Source organism: Natator depressus, chromosome 7 (assembly GCF_965152275.1).
Source record: "Natator depressus isolate rNatDep1 chromosome 7, rNatDep2.hap1, whole genome shotgun sequence".
Classification (NCBI taxonomy): Eukaryota; Metazoa; Chordata; order Testudines; family Cheloniidae; genus Natator; species Natator depressus.
Genome location: NC_134240.1, coordinates 31,648,648 through 31,671,706, shown reverse-complemented (window position 1 = coordinate 31,671,706; position 23,059 = coordinate 31,648,648). Strand labels below are relative to the sequence as shown.

Below are 23,059 nucleotides of genomic sequence, written 5' to 3'. Positions count from 1 at the left end.
TCATCTTTCTTGAACACAGATGATCAGGCTTGTACACAGTTTTCCAGATGAAATCTTACAAGTGCCTTGTCCAATGGCATTATTACTTCCCTCTCTCTACTGGAAATCTCTCACTTGATAGGATTGCATTTGCCCTTTACATGGCTGCATCACATTGGGTGCTCTCAGTAATTCTGTGATTGACTAATACACTGACATCTTTTCCTCCTCATTTCCAACTGATGAGCATCCATCTTATAGCAGAAATTATTAGTTTCTAAGTGCACAACCTTGTACTTTGTACTATTACATTTCATCCTGTTTCTATTACTCCAGTCCTCAAGATCTTCTAGTTCAGGGATGGCCAAACTGTAGCTTGCGAGCCACATGCGGCTCTTTTACAGTTAAAGTGTGGCTCACTGAGCCCACCAATTTCCACCCTATTCTCCACCTACCAAGCTGAGGGGAGAGCTCTGGGCTTCTGCCCTGCAGCAGGATGGTGGGGCTAAGGGCTTCTGCCAAAGGTGCCTGCAGAGAGTTGGGTCACAATTTAAAGGTTCTTCCTCCCCCACCCTCCGCAACAGCTTGAGTCACATACCCTAGGCATGGCCCCCCCCTTACCCTCAGCAACCCCTCCCTGCAGCTCCCAGGTGTTAGCTCCACATGGAGAGGCAGTAGCAAACAGATGGAAGCTGCGGGGAGGGGCTGCTGCTTTAGCTCTGCAGCAGCATAAGCAGCAGCGCTCCTTGCAGCTCCCAGCTGTTTGCCACTTCCTCTCCTCTCGGGCCACAGCTCTCAGCTTTTTGGCTCCAGCTGCTACCGTGCAGGGAAGGGGCCTGACATCATGTAACTGAGCAGGGCCAGCAAACCCTGGGAAAAATTGTGTGTGTGTGTGTGTTGGGGGGGAGGGGCGGGTATGATCCCATATCCCAACCCCCAAGCATCGTCTCTGGCTTCTGCCCAGCGGGGAGGGGTTCTTGGGGTTTCAGCGCCGTGGGGCGCGCCTAGTGGGGCTTGGCACTTCAACAAGAGTGGGGCTGAAGCCCCAAGCCCCGGGAGGCATTCTCTGGCTCTCAAACGTCTGAAGATTGTCATATTTAGCTCGGAGGGTCAGTAAGTTTGGCCATCCCGATGTAGTTCTTCTTATATAATATTCTGACCCTCCTCTCTATTATGACACTTCCCAATGTATGAGAGGCTGTTTAAAATCTGGTAGCATCTGTGCCTTACCCATTCTCAGGGGCTCTTTTCCTGGTCATCTGGTGTTTGAGGAACTTCTGGTGTTCATCATACGCTGTCAGCAAGCTGGGAAGACAGAAGGGGAAAGATGGTCAAGAACAGGAGAACTTCCTGTGTGTGTTTCAGTGATTTTACCAAAGTTTGCACTGGTGAGAATAGAAAGTTTTCCGCCTCTAACTTTGAAAGTGCTTTGTTTTGCCCCAAGCTTCCTTTGGCCCTTGGTGCTCCCTAGCAGAGGTGGGAATAGAAGTGGCGTGCTAAACTCCAACCACTTGAGCCAAGTCTTTACCCCCAACAAGATGGGTATTTTACTCCTGCTGAACTCATTCCACCACCACTGGCCTGTTGAGCAGCTGGTCAGACTTGTGGTTCCTTCTGGCTTTATAACCTATGAACGAATGATTGGCTCCCTTATTGGTAGATTTGGCCATCAAGTCTCAACTACTGTCCCTAGTGGTAATTCAAGGGCAAGGGGCTGGTGTTAGTCACCCTGTGACCGATCTGACGTTTGTGGATGCAATTAACCCAAAGTCAGTTCCAGGCTAGAGGATTCTGGGTGTAAGAATAAAGGGCTTAATTCTTTAGAGCCATCAATCAGGTACCTTTCACCAGAGAAGAAGAGCCCCAAGAACACTCCCCTCTGTGGGCACTGGGATGGGAGGCAGTGTGGCCTAGTGGACAGTACTCTGGACTGGGATGCAGGAAATCTTGGTTCTATTACCAGCTCTACCACTGGCCTTTTGGGTGAACTTGGGCAAGTCACTTCCATAATATATGCTTCTGTTTCCCCATATGTAAAACGGGGATAATGATACCAGCCAGCTTTGGGCTCTACTGATTAAAAGCATTGTAGAAGAGTTAGGTACAGTAACTCCTCACTTAACGTCATCCCAGTTAATGTTGTTACATCACTGATCTATTAGAGAACATACTCATTTAAAGTTGTGTAAAGTCTGCTTGTTTGGCCGTGGGGGCTTGGAACCAGGGTGGGCCGGCAGCCCCGCTATCAGCTCCCCTCTGGCGGCCCCACAGATCAGCAACTCCCCCTCCCTCCCTGTGTCTCCCGCCTGCAGCAATCAGCTGTTTTGCGGCGTTCAGGAGGCTGGGGGGAGGAAGGAGCAAGGACACGGTGCGCTCAGGGGTAGAGCAGTGCCTGGGGCAGAACTGGTGGTTGAACACCCCCTGGTACTTTGGAAAGAGCAGCAAAAGGAGCAGCTAGATGATCCACCCTCTTTCTCCCTCTGACTTCACCACCTCAACCAAGCTTCACAATCATTATTGCTGAGTACAGTATTAAACTGTTTGTTTAAAATTGTTTAAAAAACTTATACTGTATATGTTTTGTCTGGAGAAAAACATTTCCCTGGAACCTAAACGATCCCCCTCCCCCATTTCCATTAATTCTTATGGGGCAATTGGATTCACTTAACATTGTTTCACTTAAAGTTGCATTTTTCAAGAACATAACTACAACATTAAGCAAGGAGTTACTGTATTATCTGACTTTTTGTACCCAAGAGGTGAGGGAACAGAACCAGCCCCATGCAGACAGGGTGTTCTCTTACCTGTGTATGCTGGACCCAAAGTCCTCAAGGAACTCCACTCTGCGCTGTGAGAAGACAATCTTGGTCTCCTCAGGGAGGCCACTGCTCAACGCTCTCTCAAAGCAGTTCATGGTGTTGCCTTCATTCTGCCTGACATCGGCGCTGAACTCTATCTCCAGGAGGTTGGTGTAGAGCTTTGCATTTTCCTGTGTGACATAGGGGAGAGGGAGAGATGAGAAATGTGGTGCTTGGCCCAGGTGGAAAAGGCATGTTCAGAAGGCACCGGGGAAGTCTTGTTGAAATCTCCCTGCTTCGGTCTTCATTCTTAGGACCAAGGATGAATGTCCCTCAGCTCCAAGAATTATGGGGTGATCTCTTCTGCACTCAAAAATTCCCCAGCTCCTTTCATCCTGAAGGGCTTCATCATCTACCTACGGGACTCCCTCCTGCCCTACTAAAATGTAGCTGCCTCTGGACTGGAGCGCAATAGCTGTTGAGCCGCACAAAAAATACCACACCACGATTTAGTACAAGAAGCAAAAGAATCCCACACTGAGTTGCAAGTGTGAGAGAGTGTGTGTGGGGAGGAGGAAAGTAGATTCAATAAGGCAATAAGGCAGAATGGACTGGTCCAACCTGGAATTCAGCCAGGGACCCTGTCACTAACAGAAGCCAAAATGGCTAATGGTTGGTTGTTGCCCTTTGATCCTTGCTTATCACACCCCACACCCCCATAAACCCTCAACCTGACTGTTCTCATATTAAAGTTGTTTGAATGGGCCACTCCAAGAGTCAGGCAGAAGTGTGGTTTAGTGACTGGAGCACTGGGAATAAGGATACCTGGGTTCTATTCCCTGCTCTGCCATCACAGGCACATCCTTTCCTTTCTCAGTGCCTCAGTTCCTCTTGTGACACTGGCAGGCCACAGGTGCCAACTGCTGCCCAGGCTGTAGGCATAAGCTAAGAACCAACAAACTCATAGCTGGAGACCAAACCAGTTCACCTGTATGTTCATTTTGCTCATTAGTCTTATAAGAACGTATTTAGTGTTTAGACTCTATGAAAGCTTGTCCTGGGGACTTGGAAGCTGAATGAAGGAAAGAAAACAGTCATGGGAAAATTTTCCATCTGTTTGGCTGTTGAATTCTGACAGGGGCAGAGACTCTAAACTGAAGCCAGAGATCCCCAGGGTCTGCCTCCTGGGTCCTCCCTGAAAGACACTTTGAATTGACACATGACTGAAAGTCTGTCACTCTTAGGATTTACCTGGTAACATTTGTGTGTAAGTTTGTTTGCTTTAACCTGTAAATAACTCTTATTTCTTTTGCCTAGTTAATAACCCTTTAAACAGTTTAATAAAGGACTGGCTATAGGCGTTGTCTGTGGTGTAAGATCTAGGGTACCAACTGATCTGGGGTTGAGTGTCTGGTCTCTTGGGACTGGAAGCAACCTGAATGTGGTGTGATTTTTGGGGTAAGTGACCATTTAGCACTAAGTCCAGTTTGTCTGAGTGGCAAGATAGACTGTAGAGTCGAAGGGGACCGTCTGACTCCATGGTAAGACCGTTATAATGATCTAGGAGTTCACATTTGTTACTGGGTTGGTGAAATTTAATTATAGAAAACACCACCAGTTTGGGGTGTCTGCCTTGAGGTTGGCACTCAGAGTCATGAGTCACTCTAGACAATGTGATACCCCTCACTAAGCTTGACTACTTGACTACTGTGAGCTCTGTGGGGAGGGATTCTCTCTCACTAAGTGCCTGTGCAGTGCCCAGCATCACAGAAGGATGGCCCCCTAATCTTGGTCAAGATCTGCGTGTAGTGCCTAGCACCCCCTCAATCTTAGCTGGAGCCTAGATGCAATCAATATACTAATAAAAATATGCAATTATGCAGAACAGTCTTCCACAGCATCTGTTCCCTCCTGGACAGAGACAGTATCTCACCAAGAAACCCTAATGCATTGTCTTCTTGGGAGCATCACCCTCCCCTTCCCAAAATCTCACCGGGTCTTTCTCTAGTGCTTCCATGAGAACCTTTCGAGCCTTTATTAGATTCTTCTGCACTTTCAGCACCTGTCGGGCCAGCTTGATGGCATAGAATGAAGCCAGGGGCATCCCCTCATTGTCCCGTATGGCTTCCTGCAGCAGAGCCTCAGCTGCCTCCAGGTTGCCGTGTCGCCGCTCCAGGCTCACTCTCCGCAGCCGAACCATAGCCAGCCCTGGGATGGACTCCTCATAAGACTTCAAGATGCGACGTGCCTCCTCCAGGTCTCCTGCACAGATGCGGGAGGGGAGAGAGAAAGAGGTGACAGTGGCAGTGAAGGCAGGCAGCATGGCAAGCACATGTGGTGCTCTGTGAATTTAGAGGCTATATTTATTTTGCTTTAAATCTATGTTGTACGAGAGCCTCACTCGTTTCAAAGGCAAAAAACTTACCACACTAGGGGGCTTAAAGGGTTTAGCGGCATTTTCCAAATCATCTAACCTCCGCTTTAAGCCTGTAAAGACTGAAGGGGATAGCGCACCATCACGGATACACATCATGGTCTTGGCTTTGCAATTTAAACATGGTACAGGCCAATATTTGCAATTGAAATCAATATAAATCTGACAAGAACACATTTTAAACACATGGACACAGCTAAAGCAAAGGGTTTCCGGCCAAGAAGCTCCTAGGTTTCTGTATGTCCCTTACTAGGCAGCAGTTCACAGATTAAGGCCAGAAGAGACTGTTAGATCATCTAGTCTGACCTTCTGTATAATATAGACTGGAGAACCAACCAGTTCCCCGTGTGGAGCGCACACGCTTATAATTGACTGAAGTATCTCCCAGGAAGACATCCAGTCTTCATTTAAAGACCTCAAGAGATGGAGAATCCACCACTTCCCTAGGGAGTGTGTTCTGATCGTTAATCATCCTGTCAAAAACATGCCTTATTTCTAATTGGAATTGGTCTGGCTTTAACTTCCAGCCATTGGTTCTAGTTCTGCCTTTCTCCAGTAGTTTCCAAACTCCAACGAGTTTGACAGTTTCAGCCAGGTCCCTGAATCCCCAATTGGCCGGGAAGAGGAACCTCACCTGTACATGGTGGAAAAGAAATACTGTACAGAAGTACAGTAGGCTAAAGAGCCCTTTAAGTATCCAGTATTTCTCCCCCCCCACCCATAATTAAGTCACTTCTTGATCTTTTTGATAAGCTAAAGAGACTGAGCTCCTTAAGTCTCTGTAAATAATTTTTTCCAACTCTTGAATCATTTTTGTGGCTCTTCTCTGCTGAAGGTTTGAAGACAAGCACCCAACTTACATGTGAGTTTACAGAAAAGCGAGCCAGAGCCAAGATTTACAGAAATGACTAGTGATTTTGCTCAACTTGAGACATCTTAAAGGAGCCTGGATTTTCAAATTGCTAAGCACTCAATCTCTAAGAAAACATCAGGTGTCACGCTGGGCACTCAAAACTCACTAGCTGATTTTGAAAATCTTAGCCCAGCATTCCCAGATTCTATTGTCCGCTAAGCATTCTGGAAGAGACTAGCACACGAAGAGCTAACTTTAGAGTCCAGAACTGAACCAGTCATGTCTGCCCCTTAAGATTTGGCCTCAATCTTTCAAAAAGAGATCTTTCAAAGAGTTACTGAGCAGGCTGGTTGTGAACACACACAAAAAGGGTTGGGTGGCTACGTGAAATGTCAATGAAAAACTCTGTCACCTCCCCCACTATTGAACTGCTTAGTAAAGTCAACTTCCAGCTAACCAAGGGCTTCTCAGGCCAGCAGATCAGCAGAGAGGTGCAGATAGGGTAAGTTTCCTCTGACCTTGCTTCTCTTCAAATGCAGCCCACAGGAGGTGGATGTTGGGCTTCCTGGGGAGGTGGTAGCCACAAGCTCGTTGGAAGACACTCCTGGCCCCAGCCACAGTGTGGTTCTCAAGGTATTTCGTGTACTAGATTAGAAGGGGTCGGGGGGATATAAAGAGGACATGGATGCGTTAAGGTTGCCCACTTCCTGTGGCATAGAATGTATGAAAGTCTGCTACATCAGCTTGTATTGAGAAGGTTATGGTGCACTCACGTTAAGGGGCTTAACACACCTCTCTTCAGAATTTCCTGCACCCTCTTAGGCAGGTAGGAAACACGGGCAGATAAAAAGCAGCAACGGAATTTAAAAGAAGGGTGTTAGAATTTTGCTCCACAATATACATGCAGAATAAAAAAAATAAATGAAACGTTTGGAAATCCGTAAGAGAGCACCACTTGAACTCGTGCTCACTGCACAAGTAATGTGGGCAGCAGCCAGGGTGGGGAGAGGGATCTCATGCCCTGGTGCAGAATTAACTCTCTGATTCCCAGGGGGCATTTAATACCCCCACCCCTGCAAGATGCTGCCGGCTTAGTCCAAGAGCTAGGGGACTCTGCCCAATGCTAAAGGGGAGCAGAATTACTAAACCCCTGCCTAAGTGCTAGAGGGTGAAGCCAATCTACTTTAAACCAGTGAAACAAGAGACTGCATCCAACCATTCTGTTCCAGCTCTGAGCTGCTGTCCCAAGGGGTGGGCTTGCTAAGCCCTGTAGGCCAGTGTGCCCTGGGGATTTAACAGATGCTCCTCCCTTTACCCACAGCCATTTTTTAAAAAAGAAGCAGGGGTATTCAAGTTAAAATTTGCTCTTAGCTGCAGAATAGGGACACAAATCCTCCCAAGGCCTGCTACCTCCATCCAAAGCCAATCCACCCTCCTAGTCATGGCATTGTTGAACATTTGGGACTGCAACGAGGCTTTGGCTTATCTCCTGCCTGTCTTCTGTGAATGACGAAATACGGTAAACTAACAGATCCATCTTCCATGGCTAAGACAACACACAGCCATTGAGGATATTTTTTAGAGCATCCTCTTAACTGCCTTAGGAGCAGAGATGGAGGAGTGTGTAGGGAGGAGGGGAGTAGCGTCGCTCATCTTCAGCATGAAGTCAGCAGGATTCAGATATGCGGAGCAACCCCCAGGGAGGAGGGGGAAGTGGGAAGGGGCTCACCTTGATCCAGAACTCCTCGTAGAGGGCACAGGCAATGACGCAGCGCTCAAAGAGCACAATGGTGCGCTCGTGGGAGCCATTGGTAATCTCGTAGTCCAGGTAGTCGCGCCAGTTCTTCAGCTGTGCTCTTTCCAGCGGCTTGACATGAAAGTATGGCCTCTTGATCTGCAAAATGTTTGGGATGGGGAGGAATAAAGAGAGATTTGCAAGATAGACAGGAGGGGGGCTGCAGAGGAAGCAGGCTCAGTCACAGGGTGGGGGAGAGCTAACCTAGAGAGTGAGTTCTTAGGGGCAGGTATTGCATTTAGTTTTACAGTGCCTTGTACAATGGAGCCCTGACTAGGATCCTTCGATGTTACAATAAAGATACTACACTGTAGAGCAGACATTCAGAGCAGCATTCAACGCAGGGAGGAGCTAATGGAGGGGCACCATAATGGTACATCCTTCATCTATCTCCCTATAGTTTGCTAAATGCTACCCAGGCAGCAAATGCAGCCACCTTTGGGGGCGTGAGATGAGAAACCCCCAGTACACAGCAGCAAGGGAAGAAAATTTTGGCCAGATATCTCCCTTACAAAGAGCGCTGTGAAATCTTATGTCCATGTAAAGAGAGGCGCTCAGGTTAAGGCCCCATGACTAGAAGCCCCCGACTACAGCTCCATGTTCAGCGTTGCTGCTTCCAGAAGGATGAAGGAGTGATTCCACCGGGGGAAGTCTAGGTATGTCTAACCTAATACTTAGAGCACTGAGCCATCCCCTCTGGCTTTCTATCTCTCCATAAGAGATGGCCTGTGCGAAACAGAGAACCCACAAGAGCTTCTGTGAATTCCTGCCAAAACAATGCACGTTATTTCCTCTTCACCAAACAGAATCTGAGGCTTCTGCACATAGGGACTGGGGTATCAGCTCAGATAGTGGATGCTGCTAAGCACATAGCCCATGCCGTGGAGCCTTGCCTACACCGGAGTCCATGGTTACCTACCCCTTCCTCAAAGTTCCAGCGCTTGCTGACTTCTGCCTCATTCTGGGTGTACACTTGCTGCCGGATGGAGATAACGAGCTCCCGGATCTTGTCCTGGTCCAGGTCTCCCTGGAAGACGAACCAGTGCAAAGAGATGGTGATAACCTTATGTTTCTATAGCATCTTCCATCTCATTTAGATCTTAAGAAGTCATGTGTGAAAGGATCACTAAACATGGCTGCCCCGAGGTGGAACACAGCCATGCTGCTAACACTTTAAGACAGTCAGTGAAGTAGACTCCTTAATTCAAATGAAATTGAAAGGGGGGGATTTCAGGGAGCCAGCACATAGCTGGAATATGTTGCAATATGTCCAGGAGAGGGAGGATCACATGCTGTCTTTGACAAGAACTGCCAGGGCATCTTTAGTAACAAGGATCTATGTTTCACATCTTAATCCCTTCCACCATGCTGGGTTACGAAGGCAAAGGCTCACAGCAATAAGTGATCCACGCTGAGGTCACTACCACCAATTCCTGCAGTTCTCCAGGATGGGAAAACGCTCCAAAGTGAAAAGCTTGAGTACTGTGCAGGACTTCGCATACAAAAACTGAGGAAATTTCATATTGCACTGGGCAGTCTATAAGATGCAATGTAACACAGAGCAGGCTCTTGATGGGGGAAGAATAGTCAATTCTACAGCAATCTCTCCAGGTCTATTCAAGAGTGAATAGTGCACTGGACTGGGAATCAGGAGAGACTGCACTACTATTCCTGGCTGTCATTTACCGCTGTGACACCCTGGAAAAGTCCCTTCTCCTGTCTTTGTCTCCATTTCACCCCCTACCCTTTGACTATTTAGATTCTAAGTTCGGGGGGGGAGGGACTCTTTCACTAAGTGTTTGTCCAGCACCCTGCAGAATAGTCCCCACCCCCAACATTGGTCAGGGCCTCTCTGTGCTACCATAACACAAACGACAAACAACAACAATACCCACCCTGACAGCAGATGTCAGCTCAGAATAACTGTCAAAGTCTGCATCATTTGGGTAGGAGGCTGAGAAGCGTGGTACCTGGGCATCAGCTCCTGTTTCTGGCTTTACTTCCACCCCTGGAGGCAGGTCTTCCCCAGGTGGCACCTCCTCCACCTCTGTCTCCACACTTTTCTGTACTGTCTCCGTGGTGATCTTGGATTGCAACCACAGCAGCTCCTCTGCAGACAGGATGTCTTTGGGGGAGTTGCTCATCACGTGTTCCTTGAACCTGAGGCATGGGAGGAAGGAACAACAGCTGATGATGGATACCAAAGCCCACTCAAGTCAGAGTGAGGAGGCCCTTTTAAACCTGGTCATTCAAACTGCTTAGGAGAGTCTAAAACAGAGGAACTGCTGTACCCAATCAGGTCACCTGTCTGCCTGAAGTGGTGTCCCACTCAGCCATCGTATTTTATACAGCAAGCTAATTTGGAGGCATCTGCACCAATTTTTATGTCGTTTTTCTTAGGTCATTACCACAGTATCAGAACACCTCACAATTTTTAATGGATTTATCTTTGCAACACTCCTGTGAAGTAAGACAGTGCTATTACCCCTATGTTACAGATAGGGAACTCAGGCAGAGAGAGACTAAGGAGAGGTCTACACTGCAATCAGGAGGTGATCCAGGTAGATCAAAGCCAGCTCAAGTAATAACAACAGTGAAGCCACTGAAGCATGGGTGGTGGCCACCTGAGTATGCCCCCAGGATCCCAGGTGGGTGGGACTAGCCCGTGCTGCCAGAGCTTATCTACTCTTACTCAATGAGCTAGCTCTGATCTAGCTAGCTTGGGTACATGTACCCTTGCTGGCAGAGCTGGGAACTGAGCCAGGTCTCCCAGTCCCAGGCTAGCACCCTAACCGCTGAGCCATCTTGCATCTCTCATCTTCACCTCCAGTTGTATCAGAGCAGCCCAGCATCCGCTGTATCAGACCAGATGGACAGTGTGGTCTCTTGCTCAGAATAAACAGTGCAGGGTGCTCCAGAGGAAAATGTACAACTCCTTAATGCATACCAGTTTGATACTACACTGCATGTGTAGATATATGTGATAACATATACTCCCCACCTCCCTCTCTAAACCAGTTAGCAATCAGCTCATGCCTTGAAGATGAAGAATCACTAAGCATGTTTAATCCTTTCCTCAGATTTACTAAGCTCTCTGCCTCCAATGTCCTGTCACAGAATTCCACAGCTCAACTACTCAAATTGGCAGCAAGTGGGTAGAGGAAGGATTATTCAGCAGTTAGGGCACTAGCCTGAGACCTGGGTTCTATTGTCTGCTCCCTCAGACTTCCTGTGTGAACCTAGGCAAGTCACTTAGTCTCTCAGCTCCCCATCTGTAGGATGGGATAACAGCTCCACCCTACCTCACTTGGGGGGGGAGGGGCACAAATTGCGAGGCCATTAAAAGATTGTGAGGCACTCAGATGTTGCAGGAATGGGAAAATCTGCCTTACAGAAAATGACGACCATCGACTTCTACAGCTAGGAACTGAGCAATTTGGGAGAAGGACGTGCAGGGGGTTGTCCCAGAAAATCTGGGATGACTTACATGTTGCAAAAGATAAATTTTTGTGTGAATTTAACCTCAGTAGTAAGTTCCACACTGAGCCATAGAAAGGGTAGTTCTCCATCTACAGAATAGGCCAGTAACTCCACCAGATTAAAAGAGAGAATGGATACTTATATGGACATCAAGAAAATCCAGAGTTGTAATAACTAATGACAAATATTATGGAAGGAACATTAAACCTCATGCTTCAGGGGTTAAGCCAATCTCTAACTATTAGACATCAGGAGCAGTCTAAATGTGGGGACCAGATTAGCAGACATGGAATAATCTGGGTCTTTTTATGCCTTCTTTTGAAGCACCTGGGATGGACCACTGTTGCAGACAGGATATTGAACTAGACGGACCTTGGGGGTGATCCAGTCTGGTAATTCACAAAGTTTAAGACCAGAAGGGACCATTAGATCATCTAGCCTGACCTCCTGTATAACACAGAGCAGAGAATTTCAACCGGTCACTCCTTTATTAAGCCTAATTTCTATGTCCAGATAGAGTACCAGCAATGTGAGTTTCTCTTATGCTATCCTGCAAACACACCCCCTCTAGGGAAAAGAGGGAAGGTCAGTTTAGATGGCCTACCCCTAGTCAACACTTAGCCTCTCTGCAAAGACCACCAATAGTGAACCAATCACTGCCAAACTGTGGTGGTTGTTGCTGAGACTCAGGGATTTGTTTCATCCTGAATGAGACTTACTTTTCCCAGTGGTGGCTGTACAGCTGGGTTGGTGTGGAGAGCACTCGGTCATAAATGGCTGTGATGGCCTTCAGGTCACCTTGCTCCTTCTCCCACTCCACATACATCTCCCACAGTTTGTCTGAGCGGAAGTCCATTCCTGCGGCAGCCACTGCTGATTCAAACACACTGTAAGAGAGAAAGAACATCCATTAAACAAGAAAGGCAACATGATCTAACGGGTGGGGCACTGGACTGGCATTCAGGAGATCTGAGTTTTATTCTCATCCCATGGGCAGGTTGCTTCCCCTCTGTTTCCTCTCCACCCATTGTCTTGTCTATTTAGACTGTATGTATTTTTGGGGCAAAGACTCACTCCCCCTATATGTCTGTACAGTGCACCACATTATGGGGCACCAATCTTGCTTGACCTCTAGGCACCACTGCAGTACAAACAGCCACCCCAAAGAAAGCAAGATCCCTGGATCTTCTAGTAGCTCACTGACCCAGCCAATATTACAGTCTCCCCTAATGCCTTACACAGTGTTGTCCTGTGTTTTCAATGTTCTGGTTACGTACCTATGGATCTTCTGTATGGACTCAGGAAGGTTCATATCTAAGGTGGCCTGTAGGTAAGAGATGTAATGAATCCAGAGGTCCATGCTGAGGGGGATGGACTGCAGCCCTCGTTCGAACACCTGCAGAGCAAAAGGTTCTGACAATGACTGAAACGAAAAGAAGCTTCATAATGCTCCCTCCCATCTGACCCATGTGAAAGATGCTGTGGTATATTCAAAGACTATTAGACTGATTTCATAGTACTGTATGTATCTGTGTGTGATCATTAGCGATTATATTCCTAGCTAAAAGGGTAAGGTACACAATGCTTCCTCCAATAACTAAAGGAAGTGGGGTAACTAACGCAAATTCCTAATACTGAAACAATGCAGCTAAAGTCTTTTGAAGATTCAACCTCTTGAGGAAAAAAGCACACAGACTGCTCTGACCTGGCTCAGAGGCCTTAGCAGGCAAAGGATTTGAAGCAGCACAAAACAACAACCCCGACCTGAGATATGGTCATAAACCATTCAATAACTGACAGGCATGAGACGTTTACCAATACAATCAGACTGCATGAGAAGACCCCAAGTATTTTTAGACCTGCCACGGTCTCCACATGAAAGAAAGGTGACCACCTGGTAAACAAGACATGCATATAAGCTTTTGTTGTGAATAACTGGTACTTTGCTTTACGAAAACTGGCTGGGGACTGGATAATTCTGTCATTGAGAATTGCAGGTAACTGAAGACAGACCAACTGAGGCAATCCAGTAAATTGCAGGGGTCTGCACCTAAGGACCTGGTCTGGAGAGAGAGAATTGTGGTATTTCACCCTGAGAAAGGGGACTGCTGGAGGCCTGACACCTAAGTATGGTGCCCTTGAGGAGATGAGGGGGGTCAGAGGTGCAGTTAATTCAGGAACTCTGCAAGACCAGTCACAGGGAAGAGCACCTTATTGGCCACCAGCTCCTGGGAAACCAGCACAGCACCAAAGGAGGCAATAATAAAAAAAATAGGACTGGAAGGGACTCAGGAGGTCATCTAGTCCACCCCCACCGACCATCCCCGACAGGTGTTTGTCTGATCTGCTCCGAAAAACCTCCAAGGACGGGGATTCTACAACCTCCCTAAATAATCTGTTCCAGAGCTTAACTATCTTTAGAGTTAGTACGTTTTCTTTAATATCTAGCTCTCCCTTGTTGCAAACTAAGGGAATTACTTCTTGTCCTATCTTCAGCAGACATAGAAAACTATGGCTTGCTCTCCTCTTTATAACAATCTTGTACATATTTGAAGATTGTTATGTCTCCCCTCAGTCTTCTCTTCTCTAGACTAAACATGCTCAATATTTTTAACTTTTTATTTTCAGTCATGTCTTTCTAAACCTCTTGTTTTTGTTGCTCTCCTCTGGACTCTCTCCATTTTGGCCATATCTTTTTTTAAAGTGCGGTGCCAAAAATCAGTCACAGTACTCCAGCTGAGGCCACATAACTGTTGAGTACAGCAGAGCAATTACCTCCTGCATTTTATATACATCATTCCTGTTAACACATCCCAGAACAACATTTGCCATTTTTGCAACAGCATCACACTACTGACTCGTATTCGATTTGTGATCCACTTTAACTCCCAGATTCTTTTCTGCCTCGCCAGTTATTCCCCATTTTATAGTTGTGTGTTTGATTTTTCCTTACTAAGTGTGGTACTTTACAGTTGGCCTTCTTGAATTTCATCCTATTGATTTTAGACCACTTCTTCAATGTATCAAGGCCATTTTGAATTCTAATCCAGTCCAAAGTGCTTGCAACCCTTCCCAGCTTAGTGTCATTCTCTAATTTTTATAAGCATACTCTCCACTGCATCATCCAAATCATAAATGGAAATATTGAATACTACTGGACCCAGGACTGACCTTGCAGGACCCCACTAGATATGCCCTCCCAGTTTGACAGGGAACCATTCGTAACTACTCTTTGAGAACAGAAACTAAACACAGTCTTTCAGCCAATTATGCACCCACCATATAGTAGAGCATTTTCCCCTAGTTTGCTTATGAAACTGTCACGTAGGAATATGTTAAAAGTCTTACTAAAGTTCAGACATATCACATCTGCTGATTTCTCTCCTATCCACTAGGCCAGTTACCTTGTCAAAGAAAGAAATTAGTTTGTTTTGGCATAATTTGTTCTTGAGGAATCCACGTTGGCTGTTACTTAACATCCTATTATCCTCTAGGTGCTTATAAACTGACTGTTTAATTTGTTCCAATATCTTTTCGGGTATCAAAGTTAGGCTGATTGGTCTATAATTCCACAGTCTATAACTCCACTTTGGTCTATAATTCCAAATCAAAGTTAGGCTGATTGGTCTATAATTTCTCCCTTTTTAAAGACAGGTGCTATGTTTGCCCTTCATCAGTCCTCCAGGACTTCACCCATCCTCCATGAGCTCTTAAAGATAACTGCTTATTGGCTGAACCAATGCATTCCTGCTATATAATTACCAAGTCACCTGTGATAGACACCAAGAGGGACTTTTGCACAGGCTTTGTGAAGAACTCCTGGCCCTATCGCATTTGGTCCATTCAACAAGGAGTTAGCCACTGGGGTAATCAACCTTGGAAGGGCTGCTATAGCACAGCACAAAGAAATCCCAAATAATTCTCCCCCCTACCTCCTCTGTCTCCTTGCTGAAGTCGAAGCGCCTCTCCATGTCTGCATACTTCTTCCAGTAGCCGTAGCAGTAGGGGTAGCGAGCAAAAAAGGCGTCGAAGGCTTTTCGTGCTGCAAAGATGTGATTCTGTATAGAGAGAAGGTAGCAGGAGGGGAATGAGCATGTGTGAAGAGCCCTGGAACTGGGAGAGCTGGAAACCAAACCCTGCCAGCCCCAAAGCAACTTTACGAATAGAGCTGGTAGGAAAACAAGGGTCCCTCCACCCCCCTCACAAAATATCATGTTTTTGGCTGAAAACTGAAGTGTTTCAATTCTGAAATGTCACTGTGGTGCCTCACAGGAGTTGTAGTTCAGGTGTCCCATGCTCCCATTCTCCCCCATAGGATGGGCTCCCTTAGTCAGACTACAACTCCCATGATGCACTGGAGTCTCCCCCTCTTTGTGATGGGACACTGTGCATCATGGCAGCTGCATTAATGCAGTGAATCATAGAAGATATTGCCCAGCTCCGAACCACAACTTCCATGAGACATTACAGGTGCACTTCAGAAATTATACACTTGGGTTTTCTGCTGAAAGGTTTCTGGTTTTCAAGCAGGGTTGGTGATTTGCCGGGGGGGGGGGGGGGGGTTGGGTTTTTTTTTTTTTTCTTGGAGAGAAAGCAAAAAATAAATTCCATAGACAGCAGACACTTCTCAAAAAGTTTCATTTAATCAAACCTCCCAATTTCCATTGAAAAACAGTTTTGACTGAAAGTTTTCGAACAAGAACATGTTGCTCTTACTTAGCACTTGACAAACCCTAATTTGGGTTTACAATACAATAAGCTGCGGGAGTCTAAATACTATGTTACCACACCACTTTCAAAGGGAAACTCCATCAATTTGCAGTGAGCCTTAGGCTCTTCCAAATTATCCCTTGTATAATGCTCTTTTAGGTGGCAATTTGATCTTTCATCTGAAGATCTGCAAGGTCCTTGCATTAAATCTCTCACTAATTAGTACTGAAACTTGCAATACCTATTTAAGAATTATCCTATTAAAATTAATCAAAGGGGCTAGAACAAATCTAACCCTTGACAAACCAGGTGCAATACCAGAGACTTCAATGAAGTTGCATCTGTTTGTGGCAGGGCTAAATTAGTCAGACCTTAAAATGGCTTGTAATTAGGGTGAAGCAAAAGTGCTGCACATAAGTGACTCATCTTACAAATGGGAAAACAGACACAGATAGGTGAACTGTCACAAAACAAGTTAGTGGCAGAGTTGGAAACAGAACCTAGGAGTCCTGTCCCTTAGCCATCTGCTGCGCTAACCATTCAATCCCACTCCCCTCTGAAAGCTGGGAATAGAATACAGCCTCCCACCCTCCACACTGCTTTAACCATTGGACCCCACTCTTCTCCCAAAGCTGGAAACAGATCCCAGAAGTCCTCTCTGCACAGGACCCTGCTCTAACTATTAGACAACGCATTCCTTTTTTTCTAAATTAAAGGAGTTGCTACTTTTTTGTAGAATTATAAACTTCACAAACTTGTGGCACCTGCGCCACTGTTAAAAAGCAAATGCAGTAGACAAATTAACAGCCCCATGCACCAAGAAAGTTCACTCCCTACCTCTTGTTCCACATACTGCAGCAGTTCAGTCCATGCCGTGAAGTCATGAGGATTCTCCTGAGCTGCCTTCCAGTACTTCTCAAACTCCAGAGGGTATGAGAGGGAGGCTTCTTCCGCTGCCACAGGGGTAGCCACTGCTGCGTGTTCTTCCTCGGAGGCAGGATATTGACAGTTCTCTTCACTTGCATACGGGTCCTTGAGCCCTGACACGTTGGCTTCGGCGTTAACTCCATTGCACCCTTGCACTGCTTTGGTGTCTTCCTGCTTACTGGTACTGTCACTTGGCGGTTTTGGGAGCAAGTCTTGGTTGGGACCTACAGCATCAAGATCAGTGAGGAGGTGAGGGATCTATCTTGGGTTTCTCTATCTTGCTGCCAAAGATTACCATCTTTTAAGCATATGCACCAGTGAAATATTGTATCAGTTGTGTCAACATTTCCTGACATACATTCATTACCCAGCATGTGTCAACATACTGGGTAAAGAACAGAAGCAAAGGTGTGTGCACCCTTTAATTCTGCTTTTATCTTGGAGCAGATAAAATAAAAGACAAGACAAGCCTCCTCAATCTTGTTTTGACAGGTTTCAGGTAACAGCCGTGTTAGTCTGTATTCGCAAAAAGAAAAGGAGTACTTGTGGCACCTTAGAGACTAACCAATTTATTTGAGCATGAGCTTTCGTGAGCTACAGCTCACTTCATCGGATGCATACTGTGGAAACTGCAGAAGACATTATATACACACAGAGACCATGAAACAATACCTCCTCCCACCCCACTCTCCTGCTGGTAATAGCTTATCTAAAGTGATCATCAAGTTGGGCCATTTCCAGCACAAATCCAGGTTTTCTCACCCTCCGCCCCCCCACAAACAAACTCATTCTCCTGCTGGTAATAGCCCATCCAAAGTGACCACTCTCTTCACAATGTGTATGATAATCAAGGTGGGCCATTTCCTGCACAAATCCAGGTTCTCTCACCCCCTCACCCCCCTCCAAAAACCACACACACAAACTCACTCTCCTGCTGGTAATAGCCTATCCAAAGTGACCACTCTCCTTACAACATGCATGAAAATCAAGGTGGGCCATTTCCAGAACAAATACAGGTTCTCTCACCCCCCCCCTTTCCAAAACACACACACACACACAAACTCACTCTCCTGCTGGCAATAGCTCATCCAAACTGACCACTCTCCCCACAATGTGCATGACAATCAAGGTGGGCCATTTCCAGCATAAATCCAAGTTTAACCAGAACGTCGGGGGGGGGGGGGGGGGTAGGAAAAAACAAGGGGAAATAGGCTACCTTGCATAATGACTTAGCCACTCCCAGGCTCTATTTAAGCCTAAATTAATAGTATCCAATTTGCAAATGAATTCCAATTCAGCAGTTTCTCGCTGGAGTCTGGATTTGAAGTTTTTTTGTTGTAAGATAGCGACCTTCATGTCTGTGATTGCGTGACCAGAGAGATTACCAGCAGGAGAGTATGTTGTATTTCTCAATTGCCTTCTATACAATTTCTTGCATCTTCCTCTGCAACAGCTGGTACTGATAAGCATCAAAGACATAATACTGGACTAGACACTGCTCTGAAACAGTCTGGCAACTCCTAGGAGCCTAATTTTTCCAATTAGCTTTTCCTACATTTTGTTGCAAAATTAGTTCCAGTGAAAGGTGCTAGCTTGACAACCCCGGAGACTAAGGCCCTAGGAACATTTCCCCAGTACAGCTAACCCAGTATACTATGCCAACAAATGGCTCCTAGCGTGGATGCAGCTTAGGCCAGCAAAGCTGCACTGTTATGGTCTAGCTTATTTCAAACCCCCAAACAAAAAACACTACCGTATACAAGTAAAAGTACTGTTCTGCCAGTATAGGAGTTCTGCCAGGTGCAACTAGGCCATTTGGGGATTGCACCTCTTCACCTGACCAACAGAGCTGTGCCAGCAGAAGTCTGTAGCAAAGACATAGCGTAAGTTCTCCAATTCTCCACAGATCAGGTGTCACCAGGGGCTGTAGCAGGGCAAGCTGCCTCACCCTATCAACATACTTCAGCCCTTACACAGAAGCTAGCTCCAAAGGTGTTCAGTCTCCCTGGTTCATGCAGTCCCTGGCGTCTCTGGGAAATCGACTAAACTCAAACTTGGGTCACACAGCCCTCTGAATAGTCACTAATTTTAAAGTTTTGAGCCTATCCCCACACCTGTACGTAAGGTAGAACCTAAATGGGTTACATTTTTAAGAGGCAAGGTTTTGCTCTGTGATAAAGCACCAAAGATGTCAAATGCCCCCACTCCAATAAGTACCCAATATATGACAGCATTTTAGAAAGTGAGTCGTCTTCATACAAGCATCCCACCAAATATCTTCGTTGAAATCCATCTCTGTCAGCAAAGCTAGCTAATGAGTCTCTCCCACTTAGAACACACTTTATAAACTAGGTTTCAGAGTAGGAGCCGTGTTACTCCGTATCCACAAAAAGAACAGGAGTACTTGTGGCACCTTAGAGACTAACAAATTTATTAGAGCATAAGCTTTCGTGGGCTACAGCACACTTCATCGGATGCATAGAATGGAACATATAGTAAGAAGATATATAAACACATACAGATAAGTTGGAAATTGCCATACAAACTGTGAGAGGCTAATTAGTTAAGATGAGCTATTATCAGCAGGACAAAAAAAACTTTTGTAGTGATAATCAAGATGGCCCATTTAGACAGTTGACAAGAAGGTGTGAGGATACTTAACATGGGGAAATAGATTCAATATGTGTAATGACCTAGCCACTCCGAGTCTCTGTTCAAACTCAAGTTAATGCCGTCTAGTTTGCATATTAATTCAAGGTCAGCAGTTTCTCATTGGAGTCTGTTTTTGAAGCTTTTCTGTTGCAAAATTGCCACCATTAAACCTTTTACTGAGTGGCCAGAGAGGCTGAAGTGTTCTCCTACTGGTTTTTGAATGTTATGATTCTTGATGTCAGATTTGTGTCCATTTATTCTTTTGCATAGAGACTGTCCGGTTTGGCCAATGTACATGGCAGAGGGGCATTGCTGGCACATGATAGCATATATCACATTGGTAGATGTGCAGGTGAACGAGCCCCTGATGGCGTGGCTAATGTGATTAGGTCCTGCGATGGTGTCATTTGAATAAATATGTGGACAGAGTTGGCATCGGGCTTTGTTGCAAGGACAGGTTCCTCGGTTAGTGTTTGTTGTGTGGTGTGTGGTTGCTGGAGAGTATTTGCTTCAGGTTGGGGGGCTGCCTGTAAGTGAGGACTGGACTGTCTCCCAAGATCTGTGAGAGTGAGGGATCATTTTTCAGGATAGGCTGTAAATCTGTGACGATGCGTTGGAGAGGTTTTAGTTGGGGGCTGAAGGTGACAGCTAGTGGCGTTCAGTTATTTTCTTTGTTGGGCCTGTCCTGTAGTAGGTGACTTCTGGATACTCTTCTGGCTCTGTCAATCTGTTTTTTCACTTCAGCAGGTGGGTATTGTAGTTCTAAGAATGCTTGATAGAGATCTTGTAGGTGTTTGTCTCTGTCTGAGGGATTGGAACAAATGCAGTTGTATCTTAGAGCTTGGCTGTAGACAATGGATCGTGAGGTGTGTCCTGGATGGAAGCTGGAGGCATGTAGGTAAGTATAGCAGTCAGTAGGTTTCTTGTATAGGGTGGTGTTTATGTGACCATCGCCTATTAGCACAGTAGTGTCCAGGAAATGGACCGCTTTCGTGGACTGGTCTAGGCTGAGGTTGATGGTGGGATGGAAATTGTTGAAATCATGATTTCACCACACAACACACACACTAACCCAGGAACCTATCCTTGCAACAAAGCCCGATGCCAACTCTGTCCACATATTTATTCAAGTGACACCATCGCAGGACCTAATCACATTAGCCACGCCATCAGGGGCTCGTTCACCTGCACATCTACCAATGTGATATATGCTATCATGTGCCAGCAATGCCCCTCTGCCATGTACATTGGCCAAACCGGACAGTCTCTATGCAAAAGAATAAATGGACACAAATCTGACATCAGGAATCATAACATCCAAAAACCAGTAGGAGAACACTTCAGCCTCTCTGGCCACTCAGTAAAAGGTTTAATGGTGGCAATTTTGCAACAGAAAAGCTTCAAAAACAGACTCCAATGAGAAACTGCTGACCTTGAATTAATATGCAAACTAGACGGCATTAACTTGAGTTTGAACAGAGACTCGGAGTGGCTAGGTCATTACACATATTGAATCTATTTCCCCATGTTAAGTATCCTCACACCTTCTTGTCAACTGTCTAAATGGCAGGTTTCACAGTAGCAGCCGTGTTAGTCTGTATTCGCAAAAAGAAAAGGAGTACTTGTGGCACCTTAGACACTAACAAATTTATTTGAGCACAAGCTTTCGTGAGCTACAGCTCACTTCATCGGATGCATTTTCTTTTTGTCTAAATAGGCCATCTTGATTATCACTACAAAAGTTCTTTTCTCCTGCTGATAATAGCGCATCTTAACTAATTAGCCTCTCTCAGTTTGTATGGCAACTTCCAACTTATCTGTGTGTGTGTGTATATCTTCTTACTATTTGTTCCATTCTATGCATCCGATGAAGTGTGCTGTAGCCCACGAAAGCTTATGCTCTAATAAATTTGTTAGTCTCTAAGGTGCCAAAAGTACTCCTGTACTTTATAAACTAAGGAATGAAATTCCAAGCAGACCATGGCAGGAAGAAAAACTACTCACAAGCAAAATATCTGCATGAAAACCTAGGCCCCTCTGCCTTAAATTTGGAGCATGTCTCTGTCTGGGTCATCAGTCAAAAATTACTTTTTTTGTGTGAATACTTCAGAAGATGCCCCACAGGGCAAAATCCACTGCACTGTGAGACGATGGGGAAAGAGACACAAAAGTGAAGCAATATGCTCTACATCTACACCCCAAATAGAGTTAGGGAGAGGAGTAGAACTCAAGAGATCAGGCTCCCAATTTCCTACACTCACTACTAGGAATCACTCCCCATCCCAGAGCTGAGAATAGAATTCAGGGATTCTGGCTTCCCCTGCTCTCTCCCCTAGATCCTCCCCAAAACCAGGAATAGAACCCAGGAGTCTCTAACCATTAAGCTTTGCCATTTCACAGTATCAGACAATGAAGAAGGTGAACTCATCAGTCCTATGGCCTCCAAAAGAACCACACACAGGTCCGCTATTTATATGCAACCCAGAAAGGAACCAACTCCAGTTTCCCTGCTGTGTAACCAGCCTGCCAACAGATTTATCCCATAAGAAGTTAACGGTTCAGACTAATCCAGCTGACAGAGTTGGACCAGCAAGAGATACCAAACCCTCCACCTCCCCAGGGAAGGCCATACATCAGGGATCATCCCAATACAGTGATCCCTTTTGGGATGCCCCTCCTCAGCCCAGGAAGCACCCCACCCTTTCCCCTCTGAACCATGCTACAGCATTCCCCCCCTCCACCAACAACACCACAGGTCCCATTGCAGAGGGGTGTTCCTCAGCTCCAGCAGTTCTCTCCCACCAGGTCCTATCCCAGAAGTACCTTCCCCGGGGAATCCCCCTGAAGAATCCCTCCTCCCCCAATCCCTAGGAGGCCCTCACCTCTCGGAGCACTTCGCTCCCCTAGCCCCAGAGAGACCCCTCCACCGCCCAGTGGGAACCACCCCCCAGCCAGGCTCCTGGCCTTCCTCTTCCCCCTGTCCGCAAGGGGACACACTCGCTCTTCCCGAAAGTCTCCCTCCTTCCACCAACCCCATACCAAGAACTCCTCCCCCCCTCCTGAGAGAGACCCCGGGGGCCAACTCTCTTCCAGGACTCCCTGCACGCCAAGGGGATCCCCCCAGCCGGGTCCTTCCTCCCACAAGCCAGGGTCACCCAGTAAAGGAACTCCCCCGCCCCCACCAGCCCGCTCCTCTCCCCCACCCTCGGGGAGGAGCTTGGCCGGGGACTTCTCCCGGCCGGACCCCGAGCAGCCTCCCTTTCCCGCTCTCACCACCAATGTCCAGGCCGCTCTCCGCCCTCTCGCTTCCCCCGCCGAGGGCCCTCTCGGTCCCGGCTCCGCCACAGCTTGAGCTCCCCGCCGCCTCCAGCCCCTCAGCCGCCATCTTGTCCCGCAGCTACTACGGCGCCACCAACTGAGCCAGCAGTGCG

General features: G+C 46.6%; 1 protein-coding gene across 2 annotated transcripts in view; it reads right to left on the bottom strand.

The window, feature by feature from the left end:
- Positions 1-23,059, bottom strand: part of LOC141990590 (pre-mRNA-processing factor 39-like) — a 26,655-nt gene extending 3,596 nt beyond the window's left edge. The window contains exons 1-12 of one of the 2 annotated variants that reach the window (XM_074957957.1): positions 22,902-23,059; positions 16,887-17,200; positions 15,272-15,397; positions 12,617-12,735; positions 12,059-12,226; positions 9,755-10,019; positions 8,779-8,886; positions 7,794-7,958; positions 6,583-6,709; positions 4,771-5,039; positions 2,784-2,968; positions 1,210-1,284 (exon numbers count right to left, since the gene is read on the bottom strand). In XM_074957957.1, the coding sequence (XP_074814058.1) occupies positions 1,210-1,284; positions 2,784-2,968; positions 4,771-5,039; positions 6,583-6,709; positions 7,794-7,958; positions 8,779-8,886; positions 9,755-10,019; positions 12,059-12,226; positions 12,617-12,735; positions 15,272-15,397; positions 16,887-17,200; positions 22,902-23,013 (2,033 nt within the window). In that variant the 5' untranslated portion in view covers positions 23,014-23,059. The remainder of the gene's footprint in view (positions 1-1,209; positions 1,285-2,783; positions 2,969-4,770; positions 5,040-6,582; positions 6,710-7,793; positions 7,959-8,778; positions 8,887-9,754; positions 10,020-12,058; positions 12,227-12,616; positions 12,736-15,271; positions 15,398-16,886; positions 17,201-22,901) is intronic. The other variant, XM_074957958.1, reaches the window with a different exon arrangement.